Source organism: Dendropsophus ebraccatus, chromosome 9 (assembly GCF_027789765.1).
Source record: "Dendropsophus ebraccatus isolate aDenEbr1 chromosome 9, aDenEbr1.pat, whole genome shotgun sequence".
Taxonomy (NCBI): domain Eukaryota; kingdom Metazoa; phylum Chordata; class Amphibia; order Anura; family Hylidae; genus Dendropsophus; species Dendropsophus ebraccatus.
The window spans coordinates 110,840,935-110,868,103 of NC_091462.1; the positions used below are offsets into that span (position 1 = coordinate 110,840,935).

The window sequence follows — 27,169 nt, forward strand, 5'->3', positions numbered from 1 at the left end:
TTTTATTCTTATATTGGAAGAGTCCAGTCTGGAAGAGTCTGCTTTTATTGAATGATAATGGTCTGTCTAAGAGGGTACAGACCATTCATTTGTGGTAGCTGCTTCTAAGTGGTGAAGGGATAAGATCCCGAATGAAATACTGGTTAACTGGGTGGTGGAGAGAAGCCTAGAGCTCCATGTCACATCTCTGTGATCACATGGTCATCAAATGCCCGGAAACCCCAGTCCTGGTAAGTCCGAGACCAGTGGTTCTTCTTTGGTTCTGTGAAAATAAGACAAACTCATTATAATATCAGGCTGGGCTGGATTTCTCATATGGTAATTTCTTTAGATCTGATTTTAAAAATTGTGGATCCATTAACATCATTTTTTTGTCATACATTCTTAAGTATCTTTACCTTTTATTTTTGCATTTGTTTTTTTGATAAGTCTTGCTTCTGTGTGCCATATATGCCCCCATAGTTGCTGTCTCGTCTTGGCGAGTGATTGGCTGAGCGGCCTGTCATTTTAGAGAAGGCTTTAAACATGCCAGCAATGGCTGCGGTGAGTGGGAAGAAGCTTTAAGGAAACTGGGGAGCGTGGACAGGTAAGTAAACTTAACTATTTGACACTTTCAAAGCAAGGGCTGTGCAGACATCACTAATTATATATATATATATATACAGCCCTTGCTTCACGATCATTGAGCCGATGCTCGATATGCAAGTGCCAATCTAGCAGACCGCTGTCTGTTGGGCTGTCTGATTCACCCCTTAATTTGGTAGAGGCAGTCTGGACAGCAGGACACAGTTCAGTCCATACTACCTGATCACGAGGATCCCTTGTTTGATTGCGAAGTATAACCAGCAGCCACAGGGGATCTCAGCTTTTAGTCCATGTCTCCATTGTTATCCATTAAAGTATAATCTGATGTTGGCCAAATGTTTCTGAAAACCCTAATACTTGTGAAAAAGAGGCACAAGGTATTTATTGTGCAAACTTAATGATTTTTGGACACGGTAATGTGTGCTTACATCAGAGCAGGAAAAGAATGTACTGATGGAAACACAAACTTGGGCCCAGAGGACTTCAGGAAAAAGGCATAGAATTTTGTGCAAACCAAGCGGCAAGGCAGGGAGGAAGTGTGTCCCAGGACTGATAGCAGGTGTTAATCATGGCAAAAATTCTACAACGACTCCAGAGCTGGGGTAGATCTCTTTTCCTGCCGTGGGTCAGCCTCAGGTCTTTAGCTAAAGGTATGTGCTCTATATGCACATACATTACATCATAAAGTAAAACAAAACAACAGAGACTGTTTAACCCCTTAACGACATCGAGCGTAAATTTACGCCCTCGCAGCCTGGTACTTAACGCACCAGGGTGTAAATTTACGCCCAATGTTTAGCGGTCGGGGAAGATGGCCTGCTATAATGTATAGCAGGCCATCTCTGCTCGTCGGCACGGGGGGGTGATTAACCCCCCCCCCCCCCCGTGCCGACGATCGCTGCTATTGGCTGATCAATACAGATCAGCCGATAGCAGCTGAACACAGCTTTCCGGGTCATCGGTGACCCGGAAAGCAATGGCGATTGGTGCTGTCCGGGACAGCACCAATCGCCATAAGTGTCCCCAACAAAGATGGCGCCGGTGCCACCCCCACGATCGCCGCGATCATCACGGCGATTGAACAGTTAAAAAGTGTCCGTCCGGGTTCTGCACCCCTCAGCTAGGTAGCTGAGGGGTGCAGAACAGGTGTGTGTGGTGCAGGTGTATCATACTCACCTGATCCTGGCCTCCGGAACGAAGATTTGCGGTCCCGTGCATTCTCTTCTCCTCGTCACCGCCACTTCCGGGTTCGTTGGGTCTTCGTCGGGAATCTTCGGCTCTTCGGGCTTTTCCGTCGCCCCCATCTTCGGCCATCTCCGCCAGCTCCATTCTACTGCCCCCTAGCGGCTGATCAGTGTATATTATACACTGATCATTTGCTTTGGGGTAAAAAGATATTTTTTATTTTTTTTTTCCCCCAATTTTTTTTTTCTTTTTATTTGCCCTAACGCCGCTGAGTGCTGATCAGCATCGCAAGTAAGTGCGCCGCTGATCAGCAACTCCTCCTTTTTGGCGTAGGGGCGTTTTTTCCCCCCTATATCCTACCGCCACTGTCTGCTGATAAGTGCCGCACATAAGTGCGGCATTTATCAGCAGCTTCTTTTTTGGCGTAGGTATATTTTTTCTTACTGTAAAAAAAAACCTAAAAAAACACTACATTACACCAGACTACACGAAATAAAGTTTTACACTACACCAGAACACATTTACATACCCAATATACTAGTCCTGGTATACACATGGCCCCCAGGGTGTTTTCGGCATCGGACGCATACGTTATTATTGCCTCCGACACTGAAACAGCCAGTGAGGATGAATGGGGGGTCCTTCTTTCCTCCATTCACCCTCATCATCCTCATCATCCAGTGACGTGTCTGGGGGCAGCGTAGCGTACGCTGCCCCCCAGACACGTCTTTTCCGCCAGTATCGTCCCAATAAGAGATCACGGTATTACGTGAAATTCTACAAACTCTGTGAGAGTACCTCAGGGTACACTTACAGATTTAGGGTACGTGCACACTGCGGAATGGCGAAGGATAACCCTTTGTGCATTCCGCAGCTGGCACCTGCCGGCCGACTGATGTGGGCGCGCGTCTCCACCCGTGTCATAGACTCCATTCTATGCACGGGCGGATTCCATCGTCCATCCAAAGAATGAACACATTGGTCGGAGAGCGGAATCCGCCCGTGCATAGAATGGAGTCTATGACACGGACGGAGACGCACGCCTGCATCAGTCTGCCGGTGGGTGCCAGCTGCGGAATGCGTGAAGGGTTATCTGTCGCGATTCCGCAGTGTGCACGTACCCTTAGAGTGTATAAAGGAAGGGACACCCGAATCCTGCAATCTTCCCCCCCCTCCCATCCTCAGAGTTAGTGGGAAGATCGTTCGGGAACTGATCTTCCCACTGCTGGATAAAGGTTACCACCCGTACGGGAATAACTTTTATACCAGCATCCCCCTCTTCTGGTCCCTCGCTGCCCGAGCTACTGTAGCTTGCGGCACGATCCGAAAATATCAGAAGCAGTAATAGAGCCCTAATATTTAGCAGCCATGGAGCGGACCCAGCGCTTCTTGATATGAAGGACCCCGTATCGCACCAGGGCAACATTTTCCAGGTGACGTCCCCCACACTGGAAAACAGGAGACCCCAGAAGAAGTGCAGAGTGTGGCGTAACAGGGGGATCAGGAAGGACGCCATTTTCCCGTGTGACACCTGTCCTGATCACCCCGGCCTCTGTATACTGGATCGCTTCAAGGCGTACCACACGTCATTGGGGTTCTACATTTTCTAAATTCTGTCCCTTATTCCTATTTCAGGGGTCACGTTGATCCATGGATTATTCTGATTGCCATTATGGAGTCGGGAAGGAATTTTTTCCCAGTGATAAGGCTAATGTCGTCTGCCTCACGAGGGTTTTTTCCTTCCTCTGGATCAACACAGGTTGAATTTAATGGACACCTGACATTTTCAACCTTATAAACTAATAATTGGCCTAATACCCCCAAATAAATTGGAATTGTCCCTTTTCCCCAGCTAAGTAGGTATGGCCGCCATTCCCATTAGAGGATGCCATGATGCAATTACAAAGCCTCTGTGCGGCCAGGACAGTAGAAACACCCCACAAGTGACCCCATTCTGGAAACTACACCCCATAAGGAATCTAACAAGGGGGGCAGCGGGGATATGGCCCCCTGGTGACGGCCACATTTGGGACGTGAAAATGAAAAAAAAGGTATTTTTTATTTTCACACCACATGTTCTACATAAGTGCCCGTCACCAGTGGGGTCCATATCCTCACTGCACCCCTTGTTAGATTACTTATGGGGTGTAGTTTCCATAATGTGGTCACTTGTGGGGGGTTTCTACTGTCCTGGCCGCACAGGAGCTTTGTAATTGCGACATGGCCTCCATCCTCCATTCCAGCTTTTAAATGGCGCCCTGTCCCTTTGGTGGCTTGCCCTGTGCCCATATGGCACATTATGTCCACATGTGGAGTATTTTCGTACTCAGGGGAAATTACCTTACACGTTTTGCATTTATTTTCTTTTTTAACCCCTTGTGGAAATGGAAAAAATCAAGGCTAGACCAACATTTAGTGTAATTTTTTTAAAATTTTTACTCTAAATCATTGATCTTGTCATGATTTTTTCATTTTCACAAGGGGCTAAAAGATTAAAAAAAACACAAAATGTGTAGAGCAATTTCCCCTGAGTACGGAAATACCCCACATGTGGACATAAAGCGCCATGCGGGTGCAGGGTAAGCCTCCGAAGGGAAGGAGCGCCATTTGGTTTTTTGAGGCTGGATTGGATTTCGAGGGGCCATGTTGCATTTAAAAGCCCCTGTGTTGCCAAGACAGTTGAAACCCCCCACAAGCGACCCCATTATGGAAACTATACCCCTCAAGGAATGTAACAAGGGGTGTAGTGAGCATATGGACCCCACTGGTGACGGGCACAAATGTGGAACAATGTGGCGTGAAAATGAAATATTACATTTTTTACACTATAATGTTGGTCTAGCCTTGAATTTATCATTTTCACAAGGGGTTAAAAGAGAAAAAAAAAATGTGTAGAGCAATTTCCCCCGAGTCCGTAAATACCCCACATGTGGACATAAAGCGCCATGTGGGTGCAGGGCAAGCCTCCGAAGGGAAGGAGCGTCATTTGGATTTTGGAGGTTGGATTTGGCTGGAATGGATGATGAACGCCATGTCGCATTTACAGAGCCCTCATGCTGCCAAAACAGTATAAACCCCCCACAAGTGACCCCATTCTGGAAACTACACCCCTTTAAGGAATCTAACAAGGGGTGCAATGAGGATATGGGCCCCTTGATGATGGGCACATTTGTGCCATGAAAGTGAAAAAAATTAAAATTTTCACTTTCACGTCACATTATTCCACATTTGTGCCCATCACCAGTGGGGTCCATATGCTCACTGCCCCCCTTGTTAGATTCCTTGAGGGGTGTAGTTTTCAGAATGGGGTCACTTGTGGGGGGTTTCCAGTGTCTTGGCAGCACGAGGGCTCTGTAAATGTGACATGGCCCTTGAAATCCATTCCAGTGAAATCCAGCTTCCAAAAGCCAATTGGCGCTCCTTCCCTTTGGAGGCTCGTCCTGCGCCCGCTTGGCACTTTATGTCCACATGTGGGGTATTTCCGTAGTCGGGAGAAACTGTGCTACACGTTTTGTGTTTTTTTTTCTTTTATCCCTTTGTGAAAATGAAAAATTGAAGGCTAGAACAACGTTTTAGTGTAAAAAATAAATTTTTCTTTTTTCACGCCATATTGTTCGGAAAATCTGTGAAGCACCTGTGGGGTCCAGATGCTCACCGCACCCCTTGTTACATTCCTTGAGTGGTGTAGTTTTCTAAATGGTGTCCCTTTAGGGGTGTTTTTTATGTTTTGGCACCCCAGAGCCTCTGCCAACCTGAAGTGGTACAGTCAGAAATGACCAAATATAATGGAGCCATTGAAATTCACTAGGCGCTCCTTTGTATCTGAGGCTTGTGGTTGTGTCAAATAGCGCAATAGGGCCACATATGGGGTATTTCTATAAACTGCAGAAACGGGGCAATAATTATTGGGGTGCATTTCTCTGGTAATGGGTTTATAATTATGAAAAATATTGGATTACAATAAAATCTCTGCACAGAAAATTAAAATTTTAAAATTTCTTACACACTTAGCTTTTATTTCTGTGACTCCCCTAAAGGGTTAAAACACTGTCTGGATGTGCTTTTACAGAGTTTGGGGGGTGCAGTTTCTAAAATGGGGTGCTTTGTGGGGCTTTCTAACACACAGTCCCCTCAAATACACTTTAAACCTGAACAGGTCCCTAAAAATATCTGATTTTGAAATTTTACAGAAAATTTGGAAATTTGCTGCTTATGTTTTACACTTTCTATTGTCTAAAAAAAAGAAAGATAGTTTAATAAATGCCGCCAACATAAAGTAGACATGTTGGTAATGCTATTTAATATATAATTTATGTGGCATAACCATTTTCTGTATAAGCAAAAAAGTTTCAAAGTTGGAAAAATGCATTTTTTCACAATTTTTCACGTTATTTTGGGTTTTTTCATAAAGATTTGTTATAAGTATCAACTCCAAGAAATGTAAAGTACCATATGTCACGGGAAAACAATCTCAGAATCAGCCGGATAGGTAAAAGCATCCCCAAGTTATTAATGAATAAAGTGACACTAGTCAAATTCATAAAATTTGTCTCTGTCCTTAAGGCCATTTCAGGCTCTGTCCTTAAGGGGTTAAATAGTGAAGTGTATCAGCATTCATCCTCCCAAAGAGAATTACTTAATATATCAAGGGGGATTAATCAAGTTGCACAGGTGGGGAAGATGGAAAAAATTAGCAAAGTTTTCGTGCAAACACCTGTTCTGTGCAAAATATGCATCTGCACTACTCACATCCGAGAGAGGGAATGACAGTGGGCCCTAAGATGCACCATTGAACTTAAGACCACATTAAGTCACAAAAACATTTGTAAATTAGGGCCAATTTACTGGACAGTTCTACTCACTGATTGAGGTTTATCTATACATTTACATACAAGGAAGGCTGTCAGTCATCAATAAGACTGCCCACTGGACTCCTAAAACAGCAGTTTCAATATAACTAAATTACAAGTACTATATACTAATTACAAGTAGTATATCTTTTCTCATCACACTATATATCAATCTGCTCAGCTCTTCTAGCTCTAAAGCATGTTCAGTGTGACAGGTTCCCTTTAATTCTTGCAAGCAAAATTGATTACAAGTGACATAACAGTTTCATATTTAGCTTTATCAATGTGTCTCTAAAAGCCATATTATACAGCACGATATTGAGATGGAAGCAAACGCCAACTTGTCAAGTCACCCCTCACTGCTTGGGCTATTACACACATAGACAGCGAGCACGAGGGGCCACAGGAGCTTCAGAAAGGGCGGCCTAGACGTTCCTTTGATGGTCCAGGAAGCATATTTAAGTCGGCGATGGTCTGCTGCCACCGCTGCTATGGCGGGGGTTGACAAGCAGCAGACCGTGGCTGACATGATCTGGCCGTTTTAACATGTTAAAAGACCTTGATTAGCAGACATCATACATGTCGGCTGATCGTGATTGTTTAGTGTAATATGGCCTTCACAGGTCTGGTTACTTTTTCATGCCTGATTAGACCTGATTGAGCACTTGACCTGTAATATCATCCAAATTACTAAACACAGACACATGCAAAATGGACAAAAAAAATGCAGTAAATATGGTAAATGATTAAAGCTTTTGAATAGGACCCTCAGCAGTGAAGTGTCATCAGCGATAGGAGAGCAGTGTTCCATGCTGACTGCATAGTCCTTCCATTTTAATTAAAGAGTTATTCTGGAGAAAAAAAATAGTTTTAAAATCAACTGGTCCCAGAAAGTTATACAGATTTTCACATTTCTTCTTTTTAAAAAAACTCAAGCCTTCCAGTACTTATCAACTGCTGTATGTTATTTCCAGTTTAAAACAGTTCTCTCTGCTGTCACCTTTGTTCATTTCAGAAAGTGTCCAGAGCAGCGGCACACTGGGGCGCCGCGAGAACCCGCTTGGTGATTCCGGTGGGAATTGTGACACTCACTTAAAGCAACCTTAAAAGCTGCAGCCTATGTTCTGCCTGCTTACTGTAACACAGCATAAACAGGTTAAACATTTAAAGGAATAGAATGTAGAAGCAGGAACTCCATTCAATCCCATAGGCTGCCGACCAATGGGACGCACGAACAGGATAGGGGGGGGGGGGGTTACTGAAGGGACAGCATGGTGGGAATTATTACTATGAGAGGAACAGCATGGGGGACATTATTTCTATAAAGGGCACAGTAGGGGGTACATTTTTACTATGGAGGGCACAGCAAAAGAAGGGAATTTTTTACTGTCGAGGGCACAGCAGTGGGCAATTTTATTATGAGGGGCACAGCAGGGGCATTATTACTAAATTGAGACCACATAAGGGGGTATTATTACTATATGGAGACGCCATCAGGGGGCATTATGACTATGGGGAGCACAGCAGGGGGCAATATTACTATGGGGTAACAGCAGAAGGTATTACTACATGGGGGAAGCAGGGGGCAATATTACTATATGGAGGGGGAACTATGGAGGGAACAGCAGGGGCAATATTACTATATGGAGTAGGGAACTATAGAGGGCACAGCAGGGGGCATTATTATTGTGTGGGGCACATTATAACTACAAGCAGGGCATTTTACATACAGGGGGCAACCAACATACCTACTCACTCACTGCACATAACACCAAATAGCGCATTTACTACAGTTTGTAACCATATAGGAGGGAGAAAGGGAAGAAAGTTGCTAGAAATTTGTAGAACCTAAGATACTTGTCTGGCAGGTTCTGAAGAGATTAATTGCTGGAAGAAATGGTCATAGTGGTCAGGGCCAGACAGGGAAAAAAAAGAGAAAGTGATGCCTCAGATCAAAGAAATGTCACCTTTGAGTCACTGAATGGTGTTTTTTTTGTATTTTGTAGAATGTTATTTGGTAGGGGTGCCCTGAGGTGGAAAAGGTTGGGAAACTGGTCCAGAGTACAGTTCCTGTAACAGACAGAGGTGGCAGCATAGAGCACTGTGTCAGACTGAAGAGAATACACCACTTCCTGCAGGACGTACAGCAGCTGATAAGTACCAGAAGAGTTTACTAAAAAGAAGTAAATTACAAATCTGTATAACTTTCTGGCTCCATTAAAAAGAAAATCTCCAGAGTACCCCTTTACTAACCAACTATCTTTCCTTACATTGTAATATTATTAATATACTTAGTATAAAATAGATAACTGTGCCTCCAGTATAATTGAATTATAACCCCTTGCAGAACTATACAGAATAGTAAATAACACAAATACACATAGTAAATACACATTGATAAGTGCTGGAGTACATTAATAGGAATGAATTGGTTTTTCACATCATCTCATGCACACATGTTAGCAAACAGTGTCACATACAGTACATGACAAAAATGAAACATTCATTATACAAAGGACATACAACCCGTATATAGTCAATAATGAGATGGTTTTTATCATTTCTGTCTGTCTGTATGTATGGTCATATATAGCACATGCATAAATAAGCAATATACTGTTGCCCAGATGCAGATAATAGTATGCTTCATTGATGTCTATGGGGAATTAGCCATCAGGGCACACACAGCACAGAAAAATGTCCGTAATTAAGTACCAGTATAAAAACAATGACTTGTTTTTACAAAAATGTCCCCTTTTTTACCCGTTCATGCATGGTTTTACTTTGACGGCTGTAAAACGTTAAAAAAAGGGCATATAACAGATCAGTTACAATAATAAATTGCCTCTCCCAAAAGATAATTCACTGGATGAAAAAGTAACAAACTAAAAAAAAAATAACAAACTAAACAATAATTTAAATGCGACTGTAAAGGTAGTTAAAAACATGGCTGTATTTTACTATTATAAATTAGAGTTAGAGTTAGAAAGTAATACTGTGTGTGAATAAAGCCTGATGGATCTTCCCATAAAATACATGTATTATCTGTGCGTAGGAAAAGGGATGCGATAGTGTGTGATAGCTTTGGACTCTGTACGCTCAGCTCTTTTTGCTTCGGTCAAACACATTGCACATTTAGGAGGAACAGAAGATGTGGGCCCCAGTGGAGGGAACCAAGTGATCGTACATTTATTGGAAAACACATTAGACATGGAGGTAGTTCATGCAGTGATATCCTTATACTGTATATGGTTGTGTTGCTTCTATAAATACATTCCAGTTTGGTTTAGCTCCATATTTATCCCCTGCACCCAGTACATTGGGGAGCCCAACTTCTACAAATTGGTATTCCTATCATAAAGGTAATCTATCAGTGGGATAGACTCATTGTGGCCACCCCCTGCTCCTGCAATGCTTACCAATGATTACACAGGTCAACAAAAAAAATTTTTTTTTACTGGTGTCCAAAATATTTTAATGATTTTGGGGTATTTTTGGGGTGCTGATTCTGAATATGCTATCAGTTTTGCCAGATTGGCTCAAGTTTTTTTTCATGTCTTGTTCATTTTTGAAGATTATTTTCTAAAACTAGTTAAAATAAACTAAAATCAACATTTACTTTGTAAAATTTATTGTATTCATGACAATAGCAATAAAGTTAATGCGCGTGTAGCAAATTACTTTTTTTTTTTTTTACACATTTCACGAAAATTCTCAAAAACTTGAGCCAATCTGGCAAAACTGATGACATATTCAGAATCAGCACCCCAAAGTTACCCTAAATTCGTTGAAATATCTTTGGCCCCAAAAATGCTGTTGACCTGTGTTATTCATCCGTCCCCTTGCGGTGATGTCAGTTTTACCTGCTGTTTACTGAAAAAGTCTGGATGAATATTCATTGGTGGGCATTCTGCAGGAGATGATTGTAAGGGAACTTCCCTTTAAAACTACCCTTCAAGGTGAGATCATTTATTATGTTTTCCCAAGATACAATATGAATTCCAGGTCACATGTCTGGGGCCCTCAAGAATGAGAAGAACTGGGGTCCCATGACTCTCATTCACCAATTCATCTGCTTTCCCCATACATTTCATAACTCCCAAAAGCGAGAACTGCTTGCAAACTAATGCTGGGTTTACACGGAGCGATAATTCGCCTAATCGTATGATTAACGATTTCGAAGTAACGATTTTTTTTTATAACGATCAGCGTTTAGATGGAACGATATATCGTACAGAAAATTCGTTTTGCGATCGCTTAAGCCTATCTCGCACATAGGTAAAATAAGTGAACGACTGTTCACGACGGCGAATTTTTTGCGAATGACGATTTAAGAACATGTTGAAAGATCAAAATGAACGATTTCTCGCTCGTCGTTCGATTGTTCGCCGCGTTTACATGTACGATTATCATTCAAATTTGATCGTTATCGTGCAAATTCGCGCGATAATCGTTTTGTGTAAACCCAGCATAAGCTTCAAACTAAACTAAGCAAACTAAACTACTTCTCTTTTTTCTGTGATGGAAACACCTATTTAAGTTCTCACAGCTGTCCTGACTTATCTGTTTCAGTAAATACTTGTATTCAGCATAAAATAACTTTTGTTTTTAGATCTCTGCATTGTTACTGCAGAATTATTTTATGGAAAATTAATTTCTTTACTGAAACAGGTTGACAATTGATACACTATAGGGTCATGCTGTTAGCAAAGTTTTATGGAACAGTCTAAGGAACCGAGCCTGCTTTATAAAAGACAGATGCCAATTATGTACACATGCTATCAGGAGACAGGATCAGAATTGACTCTGATCATAGAAATTTAAAGGGGTTAGCCAGCGTTAGAAAAAGGGTAGCTACTTTCTTGCAAAAACAGCACCACCCCTGTCCCCAGGTTGTGTGTGGTATTACAACTTTGCTCTATTTACGTCAGTAAAACAGCTATAAGAAAACCACAAACTGAAGACAGAAAATGGTCTGTTTCTGGAAGAAAGCGGCTATGCTTTTCCGAGTCTGGATAGCCTCTTTAACCTTCTATATGCTACAGTCAGTAATGACCAGAGCATCTAAGTGGTTAAAAACTGGGTGGTGTTCCCCTTTGGACATTGGGTGCCCCACACTGTGACATGAACACGAAGTTCTAAATGATCAAGACGGCAGCTACATCCTAAGGCAGGCTGTAGTAATAGAGCAGTGATAGTATTGCAATATATTCTACAGTTGTAGATGTCCCAAAAGGGACTAAAATTTTAAGTAAAAAATGTTTGTAAGAATAGAAAACCTATCAATTAATAAAATTGATAAAACCCTCTTTCCCATTTATCATATAAAATTAATAAAAATAAATTACCATAATTGGTATTACCACATGAGAAAATATTCAGAATTATAAAATATAAGGTTATTTATCCTGTATAGTGAACACTGTGTGAAAAAAAAATACCAAGTGCCAGAAATATCATCTATTGTTACCTCTCATCCCAAAAAACAGTATAAAATGTGGCCAAGATGCCCCAATAAAATGGCAGGTTTCCTGCAAAGTAAGTGCCATTAAAAGGAAAACCCCACAAAAAGGCAAGTAATGGATGATACATCGATTGTATAACCAAGGACCATAATATTATTAAAAAATCAATTGCGTTTTTAAGAATATTTGCAGCTATGACTGTCTATGAGAAAATAATAGAAGTGTGTATAGTTTAGTCCATGTTAAATGAGGTAGGTGTGAAGGGGCGGAGCCGGATGCCGAGCCGAGAAGACGTGTGCTGAGGAGCTCCGTCAGAGACAGCCGCTTTGTAGGTGCTTAACTCACCTGGAGCACCTTACACTTACACCCTGCCAACTGCCATGGGCAAGAGAGGACCACAGAAGAGCCAGGGGAAAGCTCCGGCCGCAGGAGCTGGACCGCTGGACGCATTCCTAACGGGGGATCCGTCCGGGACCGCTGCCAAGATGGCGCCGGCAGCGTCACTCCTTCACCATGCTCCCGGGCTGCCTGCACACTCTGGAGAAGCGCCGGAAGACAGACCCAGCACAGCCGCGCCACCGGACGAGGTGCACTTACCCCTCGGGGACTCTGCTGGCTTGACGACAGGTGAGGGGGATTCGCCCAGGGGAGGACATTCCCAGGACTATACCACACACGTGGCGGCGGCCATTTTGGCTCTGGGGAAGGACGCCTCAGCCTCACTATCTGAGGGGTCTGCAGGTACTGCCGCACGCTCTCTCCCGTCTTCCCCTCCATTGCCTCCCAGACCCCCTAAACAAGGGAAACTGATGCCAGCCTCCCACTCCTCTCATGGGCATCTGCAAGACTGGGGATTGCCAGACCCGGGGCATGGCCTCCATACCTCCCACTCAGCTAAAAGCACCCCTGAATATACAGCAGCCTGGACGTCCTCCCCATCCTCCCCCTCCGATATAGAGGACTCTCTTGGGGCTCTGCCTTCTTCGGTGCATAAATACTTACAGAATATCCCTACAAAAGATGATTTTAGATCTCTAGTCCAAGAGGTCAAAGATGCCTGTAAGGGAGAAATTGCAACCTTGCGGCTGGACTTACAAAGTATTGGACAGCGGGTTGATACCTTAGAGCAGGAACACGATGTCACCAGAACCTATATAGCAGATCTGCATACTACCATACAGGCTCAAAATGAAGCCCTCTCTGAGTGTCAAAAGCATTTGGAGGACTTGGATAATCGCGGGAGACGCCACAATATCAGGGTCAGAGGTCTCCCAGAAGCACCCCAGGGTGAAGATTTACGTGCTACCCTTACTGCCCTTTTCAACCAAATCCTTGAGACCCCTCCGGATCATGTGGTGAAGATGGATCGGGCACATAGGGCACTTAGACCGAGAGACGCTAGTACCCAACCGAGAGATGTTATATGTTGCATTACTGATTTTGAACTCAAAGAATCTATTATGCAGAACGCCAGAAACCAGCGGTCTGTCAGCTTCCAAGGTTCGCAACTTCAACTTCTGCCGGATCTCTCCTGGATGACTCTACAACGACGACGACTGCTTCGACCCCTGTTGCGAACATTGCAAGATGCACGCATTCCCTATCGTTGGGGCTTTCCTTTCAGCCTTAATGTTCGCTACAATGGAGTAAATGCCATACTGCGACACGCTGCCGACCTGCCGAAGTTCTGTGACGCTCTGGAAATACCGCACCCGGACCTCCCCGACTGGGAACTGCTACCTGCTAAGCCTCCCCCCCCTCCTGTGTGGGAAAGAGTCCGAAACAAACGAAGGCGGAATACCCAACCTCACTCTCCACCGGGAAGTAGGAGCGTACGGGGGCAACCGCACCTTTGAACTGCGCCCCTCCCTCATAGATCCATGGCAGCAGTCTTCTCTTGCTTAATGGCTTAGACTCCAGGTTTCATATTCATTGTTTTGCTCTGTGCACCTTCTTTGCTGTGAAATTGTGTTACTAGGTGGTGGCTGTCCCGGAGATGGCTTAGCTGCTGCTGGTTCCCGGTAGAGCCTCTCACTTATTGTGAGTCGGCTGCGTTTTCCGAGTTTTCCGGATAGCCATCCGTTCCATCCCCCCCCTCCTGACAGGGATTTTGTCGCTCCCGTGGAACTCCTGTAGTGGTTCTTCGGGGTGGACAAACTTACCTCTCTCCGCAATACACGGTGTATTTACCCCCTGTTGGGGACTGTCCACTTTCAGCTGACAGTCGTATCTGGTTAGATATTGTTTGTTCGCTTGATTTCTCATGCTTTTGTGTTTTGTTTCTATCTGTCTTGTCTTCCCTCTTTCCCCCCCCTCCCCCCCCGTTCGTCCAGTATTCCTAGGTCCCTGGATGATGCCCAACTCTGAGCTGGATCTGCGTCCCAATGTCATGGCCGGTGGTTCTCCATACACCTTGTCAGGTGATTGCAGCAACTCTTTCCCTTTTGAGCTACCATGGTGCGTCTAGTATCATTTAATGTTAAGGGGCTAAACTCCAACCTGAAAAGACGGTTACTTCTTCGGGAGTTGAAGTCCCTCCGAGCTGATATAGCCTTCGTACAGGAGACGCATCATGATAGCTCCTGCTCCTTTAAGTTTGCCCACTTCCAGTACCCCACTGTGTACTCAGCTACTCTAGACAAGAAACGGGCTGGGGTAGCCATCTTAATCTCTAAACTCTGCCCGTTCTTACCTACATCTACTGAGTCTGACCCGTCAGGGAGATACGTAATAGTGACTGGTACGTTGCAGCGCACCCCGATACTTCTATGCAACCTGTACTGCCCTAATACTGGCCAGATAACATTTCTGAACAAACTGTTTGCAAAAATCTCCCGTATACTTTCGGGGATGGTGTCCCCGGTTCTCCTCATAGGTGGGGATTTTAATGTTCCCTTATCCCCGATGACAGATCGATCTACGCATCGGCCTGGTCCCACACCCCACCCCCTGCTGCTGTTGTCTCAGAAATTCCGCCAACTGACGAGGCGTTATGACCTCTTTGACCTCTGGAGAGTGAAGCACCCAACCGATAGACAATTTACCTTTTATTCCCACCCGCATGCCACACATACTCGTATCGATTACTTCCTTGGAAACATTCTGGGCTTGCGGTTACTGGCTGGAGCGGAGATCTCAGGGATCACGTGGTCAGATCATGCTCCGATCCTGGTTGATCTTAAGACTCCTAATACCCCTCGTCGGGTCTGCCATTGGAGACTCAATGAACTACTGATAAAAAACCCTGCTCAGAGGGATTCCCTTAAGGAATGCATACGTGACTATTTTTCTAACAACTTGGGTAGTGTCTCCTCCCCTGCTACGCTCTGGGAGGCGCATAAGACAGTCCTTAGAGGGCACTGTATTTCGGTGTCAACAAAATTGAAAAAGGACTCCCAGGCTCAAGCTTTAGACCTTGCTGCGCGGATTCGCTCTCTGGAGGACAAATTGGTCTCCGACCCCTCTGTTTCCATATTGAAACAATTAATTGACACGCGCTCTCGCCTTAGGGACCTTGCGGTCCTTAAGGTAGAAAAACTGCTCACCTATACCAAACATAAGTATTATGAGAGGGCAAATAGGGCCCATTCCCTTCTAGCTTCGCAATTGCGTGATAGTGCTGCTGCCAGGGTACCATATGCTATCAAGACGCAGGGGGGTGGGGTGACACATGACCCTGAACAAATCGCGAAGGCGTTTGCGGAATATTATTCCTCCCTCTACTCCCTACCTTCCCAGCTCCCTAGCGACCCCCACATGCGAGACCGGGTGTTGCAGGCCTATCTTGCTGACTGCCACCTGCCCACGATTAGCGCTGAGGACCTGACTGCGTTAAATGTCCCCTTCTCAACGGAGGAGCTAACTGACACGATTAAAGAGCTGCCCAACGGTAAATCACCAGGGCCTGACGGTCTGCCATATACTTACTATAAGACCTATCTTGACCTCCTAGCCCCGCACATGCTAACCTTATATAACTCTTTTCTTCAAGGTGACCCCCTGCCTACCAGGATGCTGGACTCATATATCACTGTAGTGCCCAAGCCCAATAAAGACCCAATGGACTGTGGTAGCTACAGGCCCATCTCGCTATTGAATTCGGACCTTAAGATATTTACAAAACTTCTAGCAAACCGATTGGGGGCCCTCCTGCCTGGTCTCATTGACAAGGACCAAGTCGGCTTTGTACAGAATCGCCAGGCTGGTGACAATACAAGGCGCACGATAGACCTCATTGAGGTACTCAATCGAACCAAATCTTCTGGCCTTCTTCTCAGCCTTGATGCGGAGAAGGCCTTTGATAGGCTCAGCTGGCCTTTCTTGCATGCCACACTGAGAGCGTTTGGTTTCTCTGGGTCCTTTGTGACGGCTGTCGAGTCCCTGTACTCCACCCCAACTGCGGAGGTACGGTTTCCGCATGCCATGTCTCCTCGCATACGGATCCACAATGGGACCAGGCAGGGATGCCCTTTGTCCCCCCTGCTTTTTGTGCTATGTATAGAGCCTCTGGCGGCGCGGATTCGGCTCAATAGAGATATACTGGGAGTTATGGTGAGAGATAAGGAATTTAAATTATCCCTTTTCGCAGACGATATTCTACTGACACTGCGTAACCCACATGTCTCCCTTCCCAACCTACACCGGACCCTGGAGGAATATGGCAGGCTGTCAGGATATAGAGTCAATACTACTAAGACGGAGGCTCTCCCGATTAACATGTCTATCCCCCTGGTGCGCGGACTGCAATTGGCTTTCCCGTACAAATGGTCGGACTCGTCTCTCCGATACTTGGGGACGAACATCACACCCAAATTCTCGTCACTGTTTCAGGCTAATTTCCCGCCCCTGTTAAGAGAGGTTTCTGCTTTATTTACGAAGTGGTCCTCCCTCCCGTTGTCGCTAATGGGTAGGATAGCGTCTGCCAAAATGTCGATCCTCCCCAAGCTCCTCTACCTGTTTGAGACCCTGCCTATCCCCGTATCTAAATCTTACATTAAATCCTTTCAGTCCGCCATGATGCGGTTTATCTGGGGGGGACGGCGTCACCGTATTCCTGCCGGGGTTATGGTGGCCAGGACCTCTTATGGGGGCCTGGGTGTCCCTGACCTTCGTAGGTACTACCTGGCGGCTCACTTACGTAGGGTCCCTTCCTGGACGACCCTATGGGCGTACTCGAAGTGGATGGCTATTGAAAAACTGTGGCTGGCGCCTTCCCACCCAGCTACGCTGATTTGGCAGCCCTCGGATGGCTCTTCCAATAGGGACTTATTAGGCCCCATGCGACTAACACGAGATGTGTGGACTGAAGCACAGCAGTTGGCCTCCTTGAGTGCGGTCCCTTCCCTCCTGGGTCCTTTCCTGTACAGCCCACATATCCCGGGTAGTCTAGAGGCAGACACTATAGCTCCCTGGTTAGCTGCAGGCCTGTTCCAATACGCAGATATTGTAGACCCGCTTAAACGTACCCTCTTACCCTTCCAACAGCTTAGAGATAAATTCTCTCTCCCTGTTCAGGCCCTTTCTCTCTACGAGGCAATCAGCACAGCGGTTACTGACCTTTGTGGGACGGCCCCCTTCCCCAAACCCTCTGCCTTTGAATACCTCTGCAAGTTGACTAGGACCACTAGGGGACTGATATCGGCAATTTATACCCACCTATCCCCTGTACCTGACAATCCACAGACAGCACACGCTTATATGGCTAAATGGGAGGTGTATGCGGGGCGACCAATCTCGTATGCCAAGTGGCAATTGATTTGGTCTCGGGCTGCTAAATCCTCAGCCTGTGTGAGCTACAAAGAAAACCAGTTCAAGATACTTATGCATTGGTATCACACTCCCGATGTGTTAAGCCGGATCTTCCCGCAGACGCCCCCCATATGTTGGAGATGTGGTTGTGATAGGGGGACGTTGATCCATATCTTTTGGGAATGTCGTAGCCTAGCACCCTATTGGCGTGAGGTCCGTACCCTCGTTAGGGAGGTACTCCAAGTAATGATCCCCCTAGACGTTATGACATGCTTACTTAATGTCCCTCCGAAACAATTACGCAAGCCCGCTGCAAAGCTACTTCTCCACATACTCACTGCAGCCAAGTGCTCCATCTCAGCCAAATGGAAGCTACCGCAGCCGCCTACCCGAACCCAGCTGATTCAAAAACTAACGGACATTAGGCGAATGGAACACCTAACTGCCCTGAATGCGAACGCTGTAGATAAATTTGCAAAAATATGGGACCCCTGGGACGCTCGGTCTCATGCTTCTCATATCCCCTAATGTACTTCCCTTTGTCTTTCTGTGTGTTTTTTGTTCTTTTCTGTGGTCTTTTGTTAGTTTGGTGTTGAATAAGTTGATTTTGGTTTTTTTTTTTGTTTTTCTCTTCTGAATTTGGGTCCAATTTGAGGTTTCCAAACACTCCTGGTTGAACCACCCGCTCACTGGCTCTCTCAGCCCATCCCCCCAATACCTTCATTAGTATCAATCGCTCTCTTGGGGGCCTTCCCCCTAGATTGTCCCAAAAGACTGAGAACCTAAGTACCTTGACATGGACTCCGTGAGCCATTTACATGACACTTTCTATTTCCAGGGTGTTTTATGTAGTTGTGTGGACCTCCCTTTTTCTTTTATATCACTGTACTTTGATGTGTGTGATATTGAAAAATGTTAAAAAATGCCTCATAAATAAACAGTTAAAAAAAAAAAAAAAAAAAATGAGGTAGGTGTTTTACCCTGCTGTAACCCTGTGTGCCACTCCTGAGTCATGTCCTTATCATTTTAGTTGAACAATGTATCCAGCCACTATCCAGATGTCGTCGCATTATGCTTTTTGTGGGTCTCATTTGGAATGATACTACTTGCGCCTAGCTAGGGTTCAGCATGAATGGTTTCTTGGGTGGAATGAGTCAATGAGCCATATCAATGAACCCTCCATATCCCCCATGACCACTGATGAAAGTGCTATTGGGACATTTAGAGTATTTACCGGCTACTTTCAGGGGCGCTGAGCTGCGCTCTGCGAGGATCCGCCCCTCATTCTCAGAAAATGAAGCTGTAAACACGGCCCCGGAATCCTCACAAGTAGGACGAAGGGTTAAGAAAGAGCAGATCTGTCCTTGTGACTTATTCTCTGTGACTTGGTAGTTAGCCTCCTGTTCATTTAAGATTACTGTCCGTTCTTCATTCATGCTCTTTTCCCATGTAACTGTGATATCCCGAGGAATGTACCCTTTCATAATGCAGCTTAGGGTTAATCTTTCTCCCTCATTGCAAGTTTCAGGTACACGGATGTCTGACACTGAGTAGAAGCCAAAACTATCTGTAGGGAGAATAACAGCAGTGTGTGTCAGCATAGGGCACAGGTTCCAAGCATTAACATTTCATTGCACACATTAACTTCATTTATCAAACCCTAATTGACCACCGAGGGACTTGTCCAGCCGGTCCACAAGTGACTCTGCAAGGAAGTTACTGAATGTCCTTGCATCGTCTACAGCTGAACAGAAATTGTGCGGCTGTTATAAACCATAAAGATGTGTCAACACATTTGTAGTTTTGTTGAATTTCTTTGCTTACGTAATTAGAGCCTAACCGATTATGTGGGCTCTGCAGTTTTGTCTAAAGTGACATTCTGTTCTTCCCCTGCCTCCCAACCCTTCCCCGTCCCTTTTGTATGTCCATGTTATCTTTATATTTGCACTATATTGTATTGTTAAAACACGTTTACCAATGCTACTTGCGCATGCACTGGTTTTAAATACTTTCCTTTGGTAAACCTGCTTTCTCATCCTTGCTTGCCTATACACATACGTTCTTACATCCTTTTGTTTGTACATGTGTACCATTTGTTATCTGTGTTATCACACAGTATGCTTTATATGTCTTGTTACCTTATGTTATATTTTCAATAAGAATTTATTGAACTATATAGTGACTTTCTAGGCTTCATTGTGTGGCCAGCATTATCAGGTTTCATTATGTGACCAGCATTACCAGGCTTCATCATGTGATCAGCATTACTAGGCTTCATCATGTGATCAGCATTACTAGGCTTCATCATGTGATCACCATTACCAGGCTTCATCATGAGATCAGCATTATCAGGCTTCATCCTGTGATCAGCATTACCAGGCTTCATCATGTGATCAGCATTATCAGGCTTCATCATGTCATCAGCATTACCAGGCTTCATCACTGTTTTTGTTGTAATCAGATTAAGCCTAGTAATGCTGGTCTTATGATGAAATTCAGAGTCAATTTATACAAAATCACCACAAAAAAACACAACAAAACTGCTAACATGCCGACACCACCTAATGCATCCTGCTTCTGTCTTACTGATCGTGTGATCGCCAGGTGCCACATAACTGCAAGATCTTCAACGTCTGCCAAGGGAACATGTAATATACTAATGTTAAAGTGCCACCAAAGGGCAAAAAATGAAAAAATAAAAAAATAAAATTAAAGCACAAAATACAATAAATAGGCACATCGTAACTAGAGATAAGCAAAGAGGGCTTCATTATGGTTCAAACAAAGTGGGATGATTGGCTTTTGCATCTCGCTGCCTGTCTGCTCCTTGGAGAAGGTGGATACATCCTGAGGACCATCTGGAAAACATGGATACAGTCTATGGCGTATTGCTAATGCATAATTTCAAAGTGGTCCTTGGGATGCATCCACCTTCTCCACGCAGCGGGCAGACATTGGGATTCAAAAGCCGATCGTTCGGCTTCATACGAACCCTAATAAATCCCACTTCGCTCCTCCCTAATTGTAACTTTAGACCTTTTTTTATTGTTTAGAACTTACCCAGGACTGTTCCAAAGTATTTCTTCTCCTGCAGTACCTTGCCTCCTCTCATGAAGCGACAGATGAACTCTGCCTGGTCATGATGCTCCTTGTACACTTGGAAGCTTAGGATAGAGCATAGTGAATGGCGGATTCCACCCACAAATTTGCTCTTTACAGTATTCCAACATGTGTAGGAATCCTGTTCCTGCAGCTCCCTGAAGTCCCCAGCCGTGTATAGGGAACCTCTCTCTTTTACTTCAATCTCCTTGTCCCCGTGTCGGATTAGCCACACTGCAGTTATGTTTTTTGGGTAGCGGCCACAAATACTACACTTCAGAGTGGCAATGCTACCTTCAGTCCAGTCTTTGCAAACTGAGATGTCGGTAACTGGAAAGACACAGAAACACACAAACATGTTTTATCACGATCATTTTGGCCTCCGTGTTATATTGATTTAATTATAAGACATTTACAGAGTTGTGCTGTGAAAAAAGCAAACAAAAAACAACCATGCACTGGCTTCCAGTAGTGTTCCTTCATCTCCCAGTCATGTTTTTACCTATACTCTATGTACCCTGCTTCTGATATATCACATCCCATGGTACTTTGCAAAGCTGTGTGTCTCACTTCCTCACACTCTGGCTACTCAGTATTGTTGTAGTATACCATTTTTGCTACCTTTCAGTATGTATCATGCATTACCATTACAGTGGCATATATTGATACATATATTTTTTTCTGGGAGTCCCTACTTTTTATGCTGTGAGCAGGGTTCTATGATGTATTTTCTCTTGTTACTGTATGTCTGCACACCCACAGCAATTCCTTGCTTTTTAATGTCTTTAAATACATTAAATAAACATTGATTTTTATCCCGTTTAAAAATGCTTTCTCCAAGTAGCTGGTGCAATCCATGATAGCAATTTATAAAAATAATTTTTAATACTTTTTACATCTTACCGTGTTTGCAGAAAACTTGAATGACAATTACCAGCAACAGACTACAAGCCACTGAAATCCACAATGCTTTTGGCACATAGGCATCAACTGCAAGCAAAGACATTCCATTAGAAATTCAATATGTAATCCATCCTAACTTCCCAAATAGACACTGGAACATCCTAAGATCAGACAGTGATACGAGATTTGGTGGGTGAATGGTCAGTGGTTACCTTCCATAAAGATAGATCCTTAGGGTCCTATTCCACAGTCCGAGCAGGGCCCAATCAATGATGTAAACGAGCGCCAATCTGCTAGATCGGCGCTCGTTTACTGGGCCTATTCCTAGGCCCGATGATCGTTGAGCGAGGGCTGCAGGGACATTGTTACCGATGTCCTTGCAGCCCTTACACCATTACCTGGCAGGACTTCTCCTCTGCTCCGTCTTCCTCCCCGGGTCCTGCGGCGCAGTATCAACTCCGGTGCGGCCTGTCAGAGCTCTCAGACCGCTCAGCAAATCTCTGGCCGTGGCGGTCCTGGCCTGTGATTGGCTGAGCGGTCTGACAGCTCAGTCAGGTCGCTCCGGAGCTGCTGATGCTGTGCCACGGGGCCCGGCGAGGAAGATGGAGTGGAGGAGAAGTCCTGCCAGGTAATGTATGGTGCTTCTCAAATCGTTGGTCGCCCGCCACGCACCGCTATTTCACCGTAGCGATGCGCTGTGGGGGACAGATGATTTTAGGTCTGGCCCTAAATAAACGATCAGCCGATGACACGATCATCGGCTGATCATTTTCTTTATTCCACCGAGCGATTATCGTCCCAATCGGGCCGATTCGGACGATTATTGCTCCTGTGAAATAGGCCCCTTACATAGATAAATAGCCACTACTTACTCCCAAAAAGGGGAAGTACGAGGCTAGATAGTTGACCCTGTGGAATGTATAAATTATTATTATAATGTGGGAACATTGTGGGAAGCGTGCCCATTTAAAAAAACAGGGTAAAGGCCCTATTACACAGGTTGATGGTGAGAAGTAAGAGAGTGACGACCTGTCAGATCAGCGTTCACTTGCTCCTCGTTCCCTGATCTATGTCGGCACCATTACACGCGCTTACAGCGAGCGGAAGAGCTGCGGGAGGGGCTGTCTGGAAGATTTTTAGTTTGTCCGGGGAGCACATAGGAGATAGCGGAGGTCTGCTGTCGCTGCTCTTATTACACAGAGCGACAGCAAGCAGACCATCATTATCGTTCACAAATCTTTCAACATGTTGAAAGACAAGGATCAGCAGACATTATCCATGTCATACCCCTTGTAGTCTAGTTAACCCCTAGTGATGCCTCTGGTAGCCTAGTTAACCCCCAGTGCCTGTCCCTGTTAGCCTAGTTAAAGAAGAAGTCTAGTGAAAATTTTGTATTGCCCCCCAAAAGTTATTCAAATCTCCAATATACACTTATTATGGAAAATGCACATAAAGTGCTTTTATTCCCTGCACTTACTACTGCATCAAGGCTTCACTTCCTGGATAACAAGGTGATGTCACTTCCTGGATAACATGGTGATGTCACTTCCTGGATAACATGGTGATGTCACTTCCTGGATAACATGGTGATGTCACTTCCTGGATAACATGGTGATGTCACTTCCTGGATTGCATGGTGGTCACTTCCTGGATAACATGGTGATGTCACTCCCTGGATAACATGGTGATGTCACTTCCTGGATAACATGGTGATGTCACTTCCTGGATAACATGGTGATGTCACTTCCTGGATTGCATGGTGGTCACTTCCTGGATAACATGGTGATGTCACTCCCTGGATAACATAGTGATGTCACTTCCTGGATAACATGGTGATGTCACGTCCTGGATAACATGGTGATGTCACAACCCAACTCCCAGAGCTGTGCGGGCTGTGGCTGCTGGAGAGGATGATGGCAGAGGGATGCTCAGTGTCCCTCCAGTGCCCTGTGTCCCTCAGTGTCCCCCTGCCATCATCCTCTCCAGCAGCCACAGCCCGCACAGCTCTGGGAGTTGGGTTGTGACATCACCATGTTATCCAGGAAGTGACATCACCATGTTATCCAGGAAGTGACATCACTATGTTATCCAGGGAGTGACATCACCATGTTATCCAGGGAGTGACATCACCATGTTATCCAGGAAGTGACATCACCATGTTATCCAGGAAGTGACATTACCATGTTATCCAGGAAGTGACATTACCATGTTATCCAGGAAGTGAAGCCTTGATGCAGTAGTAAGTGCAGGGAAAAAAGCACTTTATGTTCATTTCCCGTAATAAGTGTATATTGGTGATTTGTGTAAATTTTGGGGAGCAATACAATACTTTAAAAAAAGTTTCGCTGGACTTCTCCTTTAACCCCAGTACCTGTCACTTGTAGCCTAGTTAACCCCAGTTCCCTGGTACGCCTTGTTAACCCCAGTGCCTCTCCCTGGTAGCCTAGTTAACCCCAGTGCCTTTCCTTGGTAGCCTAGTTAACCCCAGTGCCTCTCCTTGGTAGCCTAGTTAACCCCAGTGCCTCTCCTTGGTAGCCTAGTTAACTCCAGTGCCTCTCCTTGGTAGCCTAGTTAACCCCAGTGCCTCTCCCTGGTAGCCTAGTTAACCCCTAGTGCCTGTCCCGGGTAGCCTAGTTATCCCCCAGTGCCTGTCCCTGGTAGCCTAGTTAACCCCCAGTGCCTGTCCCGGGTAGCCTAGTTAACCCCAGTGCCTGTCCCTGGAAGCCAAGTTAACCCCAGTGCCTGTTCCAAATAAAATAATAAACATCCCACTCTCCTTTCATCCGCTCCCACGTTGCCCAGGTCCTCTTCTCTCTCCTCTAGTCTGCGCCCGTCTTCTCCTGCAAGCAGCATCGCGTGCGGCCGGCAGGAGAAGGAAGACGTGCAGAGCTCTGGTGGGGAAGGGGACTGCACTCACAGCATCCTCCTGTGTCTGGCAGCTGTCACAGACACAGGAAGATGCTGTGTATGCCCTGCTCCTGCCTCACCAGAGCGCCGCACGTCACAGGGGAGCTGCAGGCCGCATCGGAAGGTCTCAGGTGCCGGATGCAGCCCGCGGGCCGAAGGGTTCCCCACCCCTGATTTAGGGGATGTGTGGGAAGTTCATGGTGGAGTTGCAAAGGGACTGAGTTTCTGAGTAGTGGAGATCATCCTTGTTTTAGATGAGGCAACTGGGAAATGAAGATTCTTAGAAAAGAATCAGAATGGATAATACGGAGTGAAATCAGTGGTGCCATATGGTCTCAATGAGACCGTCAGACATAATGGCCATACGGTATGGGAGAAGAATAATAATTCCCCCCTTCCATAATGAATTGTGCACTTATGGCTGGTTTATCTATTATGTAAATATGATGGCTTACACAAGGGGACAGTGATAAATTACAAAACCAATACTATCTCTCCCCCATCTCCCTCTGCGGCAATGTTAGGTTAATGATTTTTACCGTGCATTTATAATTAATGTATGAATACTTTGTTCTGTTGTGACTGCTAGACAGGATTTATCTTATTTGCCTATTGCCTGTGACTGGACGAAGGGGCAGTAGTGGCGCGTGTTCTGCGTTCCATCCGCATTCTGCCATCTATATCTCAGATGCATCTTATTGCAAAATTCTGAGACTTTGGACCCACTTTGTATATACCATATGTATGTCTTTTTTAGTGTACATGAGAACTGTAATCAAATAAATGTAAAGTTTTACAAGTGGGCATTTCTTGCAGTGATTTGGTTGTTCTCTTGCCTGACACTAATAACTAAACAGTAGGTTGATTGTTTTATCAGTAATAAACCATAAATCGAGTGAATGGCAAAATAAAACCTCATGAAAATGTACCAACTTACCAAGAAACTTTAGTCTTTCTGTTGTACCCTCTGGGATAGTGGAGTGATAGACAGTACAAGTGTACTCTGAGTTGCTATCTCTATGCGTCACATTGGTCCGATAAATCGCCTCAAGAGAGTAGGTGTCATTGGGGTTCCTCCACTTATTGATTTTGCATCCTAAAAGCTCTCCTTCTCTTTTCATGGAAAGGTTCAAATCATCAGGATAATAGCCTGAGACCCGGCAGATTAAAGATGAATTCTTTTGTCCTTGGTTTGAGAGGTAGAAGAAGACCTCTGGTTTAACTGGAAAACGGTATGAAATAGACATGGTTGAGTTATGAACATATACTTTGACATCCACTGTGTATGCCATTTACTTTTGTAAAAACTTGAAAATCTGGGATAGACATGTTTGAAAATGAAACTGACAAATAAAATATTTGAATAGGAATGTTTAGAATTAAATTGATTCGTTTACAGTAACTGCACTGTTTGTTTGGTTTATAATGTTACCACTGCTGCATGCGCATCATTATTCTTACATATGCTTTTTGTGTGTTTTAATTTTTCCTTGCATTTAAGAAGACATAACTCGGGCAGCGTTACTACGGCTGGTGCTGTCAAAGGTGTCAAAGGTTTTATCAAATCACAGGGACATTTAAAGCAGTGCACAACTGAATTTTCAGTGTTATGTACAGTCCTTTAAAAATTGCAATGTCTTATGTTGTGTTTAGACAGAGAGATTTTTGAAGCTAAAGCCAGGAGCAGACTATAAACAGAGAACAGGTCATGAAGAAAAGACTGAGATTTCCCTTATTTTCAAATCCATTCCTGGCTTTGGCGTGAAACATCTATCAGATAAATCTCCCTGTGTAAATGCACCATTAGGAAAAAAAAGAATCTTGTAATCGTAATTGAATACATCTTAGTCAACTAAGTACTCTTACTAAGACCAAACAGTTTTTTCCTTTGTATGATAACAGTTTGTAACTAATACCTATGGAGTAAGCATAGATATAATAACCTGAACATCAGGGACTTTTGTGTTTTTGTAGCTTTAGGTGGTTATACTATTCATAATGGTGAATTTATCTTTGCTATGGTTGCTATGATTACTATATTATTCAATGGTTTCATCCAGATAGTTAAGAAATAGGGTCTTACCTCCAAAAGTAAGATAGAATGTTTTCTTGAATGGAGGAAGCGTCTTTTGCACAACTTGACATGCGTAGTGAGCCTTGTCATCTCCAAGGACAGGAGTAAAGCAGTAAGAACTGTGAACTTTAAAGCCTTGACTTTTACTACCTTCTACCAGATGTGGGGTGGAGATGCTGAGGACCACCCCATCTTTCATCCACTTGAAAGTAACTTCAGGAGATGACAGATTACTTGCTGAACAGTGTAACTCATTAGACTTGTTCATAATAACCGTGGTTCCTTCAATGTGTATGTCCCGAAATTCTGAGTTTAAAGTAATGATAGTATATGGTGAGGAAGATAATATTCTA

General features: G+C 44.6%; 1 protein-coding gene across 1 annotated transcript; it reads right to left on the reverse strand.

The window, feature by feature from the left end:
• LOC138801860 (uncharacterized) lies at positions 1–27,015 on the reverse strand. Its single transcript, XM_069984960.1, has 6 exons — positions 26,826–27,015; positions 25,680–25,964; positions 21,836–21,922; positions 20,894–21,262; positions 19,068–19,400; positions 1–262 (listed from the first exon to the last, which is right to left on the reverse strand). Exons 1-6 carry the CDS (start codon positions 27,013–27,015, stop codon positions 180–182), a joined length of 1,347 nt encoding a protein of 448 aa, XP_069841061.1. The 3' UTR covers positions 1–179.
• Positions 27,016–27,169: the final 154 nt, after the last annotated feature.

What these genes read in the sequence shown, in the direction of transcription:
- LOC138801860 (XM_069984960.1), bottom strand. Translation starts at nt 27,015, where the DNA reads ATGAAAGATGGGGTGGTCCTCAGCATCTCCACCCCACATCTGGTAGAA. An exon ending in ATACTTTGGAACAGTCCTGG is followed by an intron (nt 19,401 to 20,893) that starts GTAAGTTCTAAA and finishes TTCTCCCTACAG; the next exon opens with ATAGTTTTGGCTTCTACTCA. An exon ending in AGCGCCCCTGAAAGTAGCCG is followed by an intron (nt 263 to 19,067) that starts GTAAATACTCTA and finishes TTATTTTCACAG; the next exon opens with AACCAAAGAAGAACCACTGG.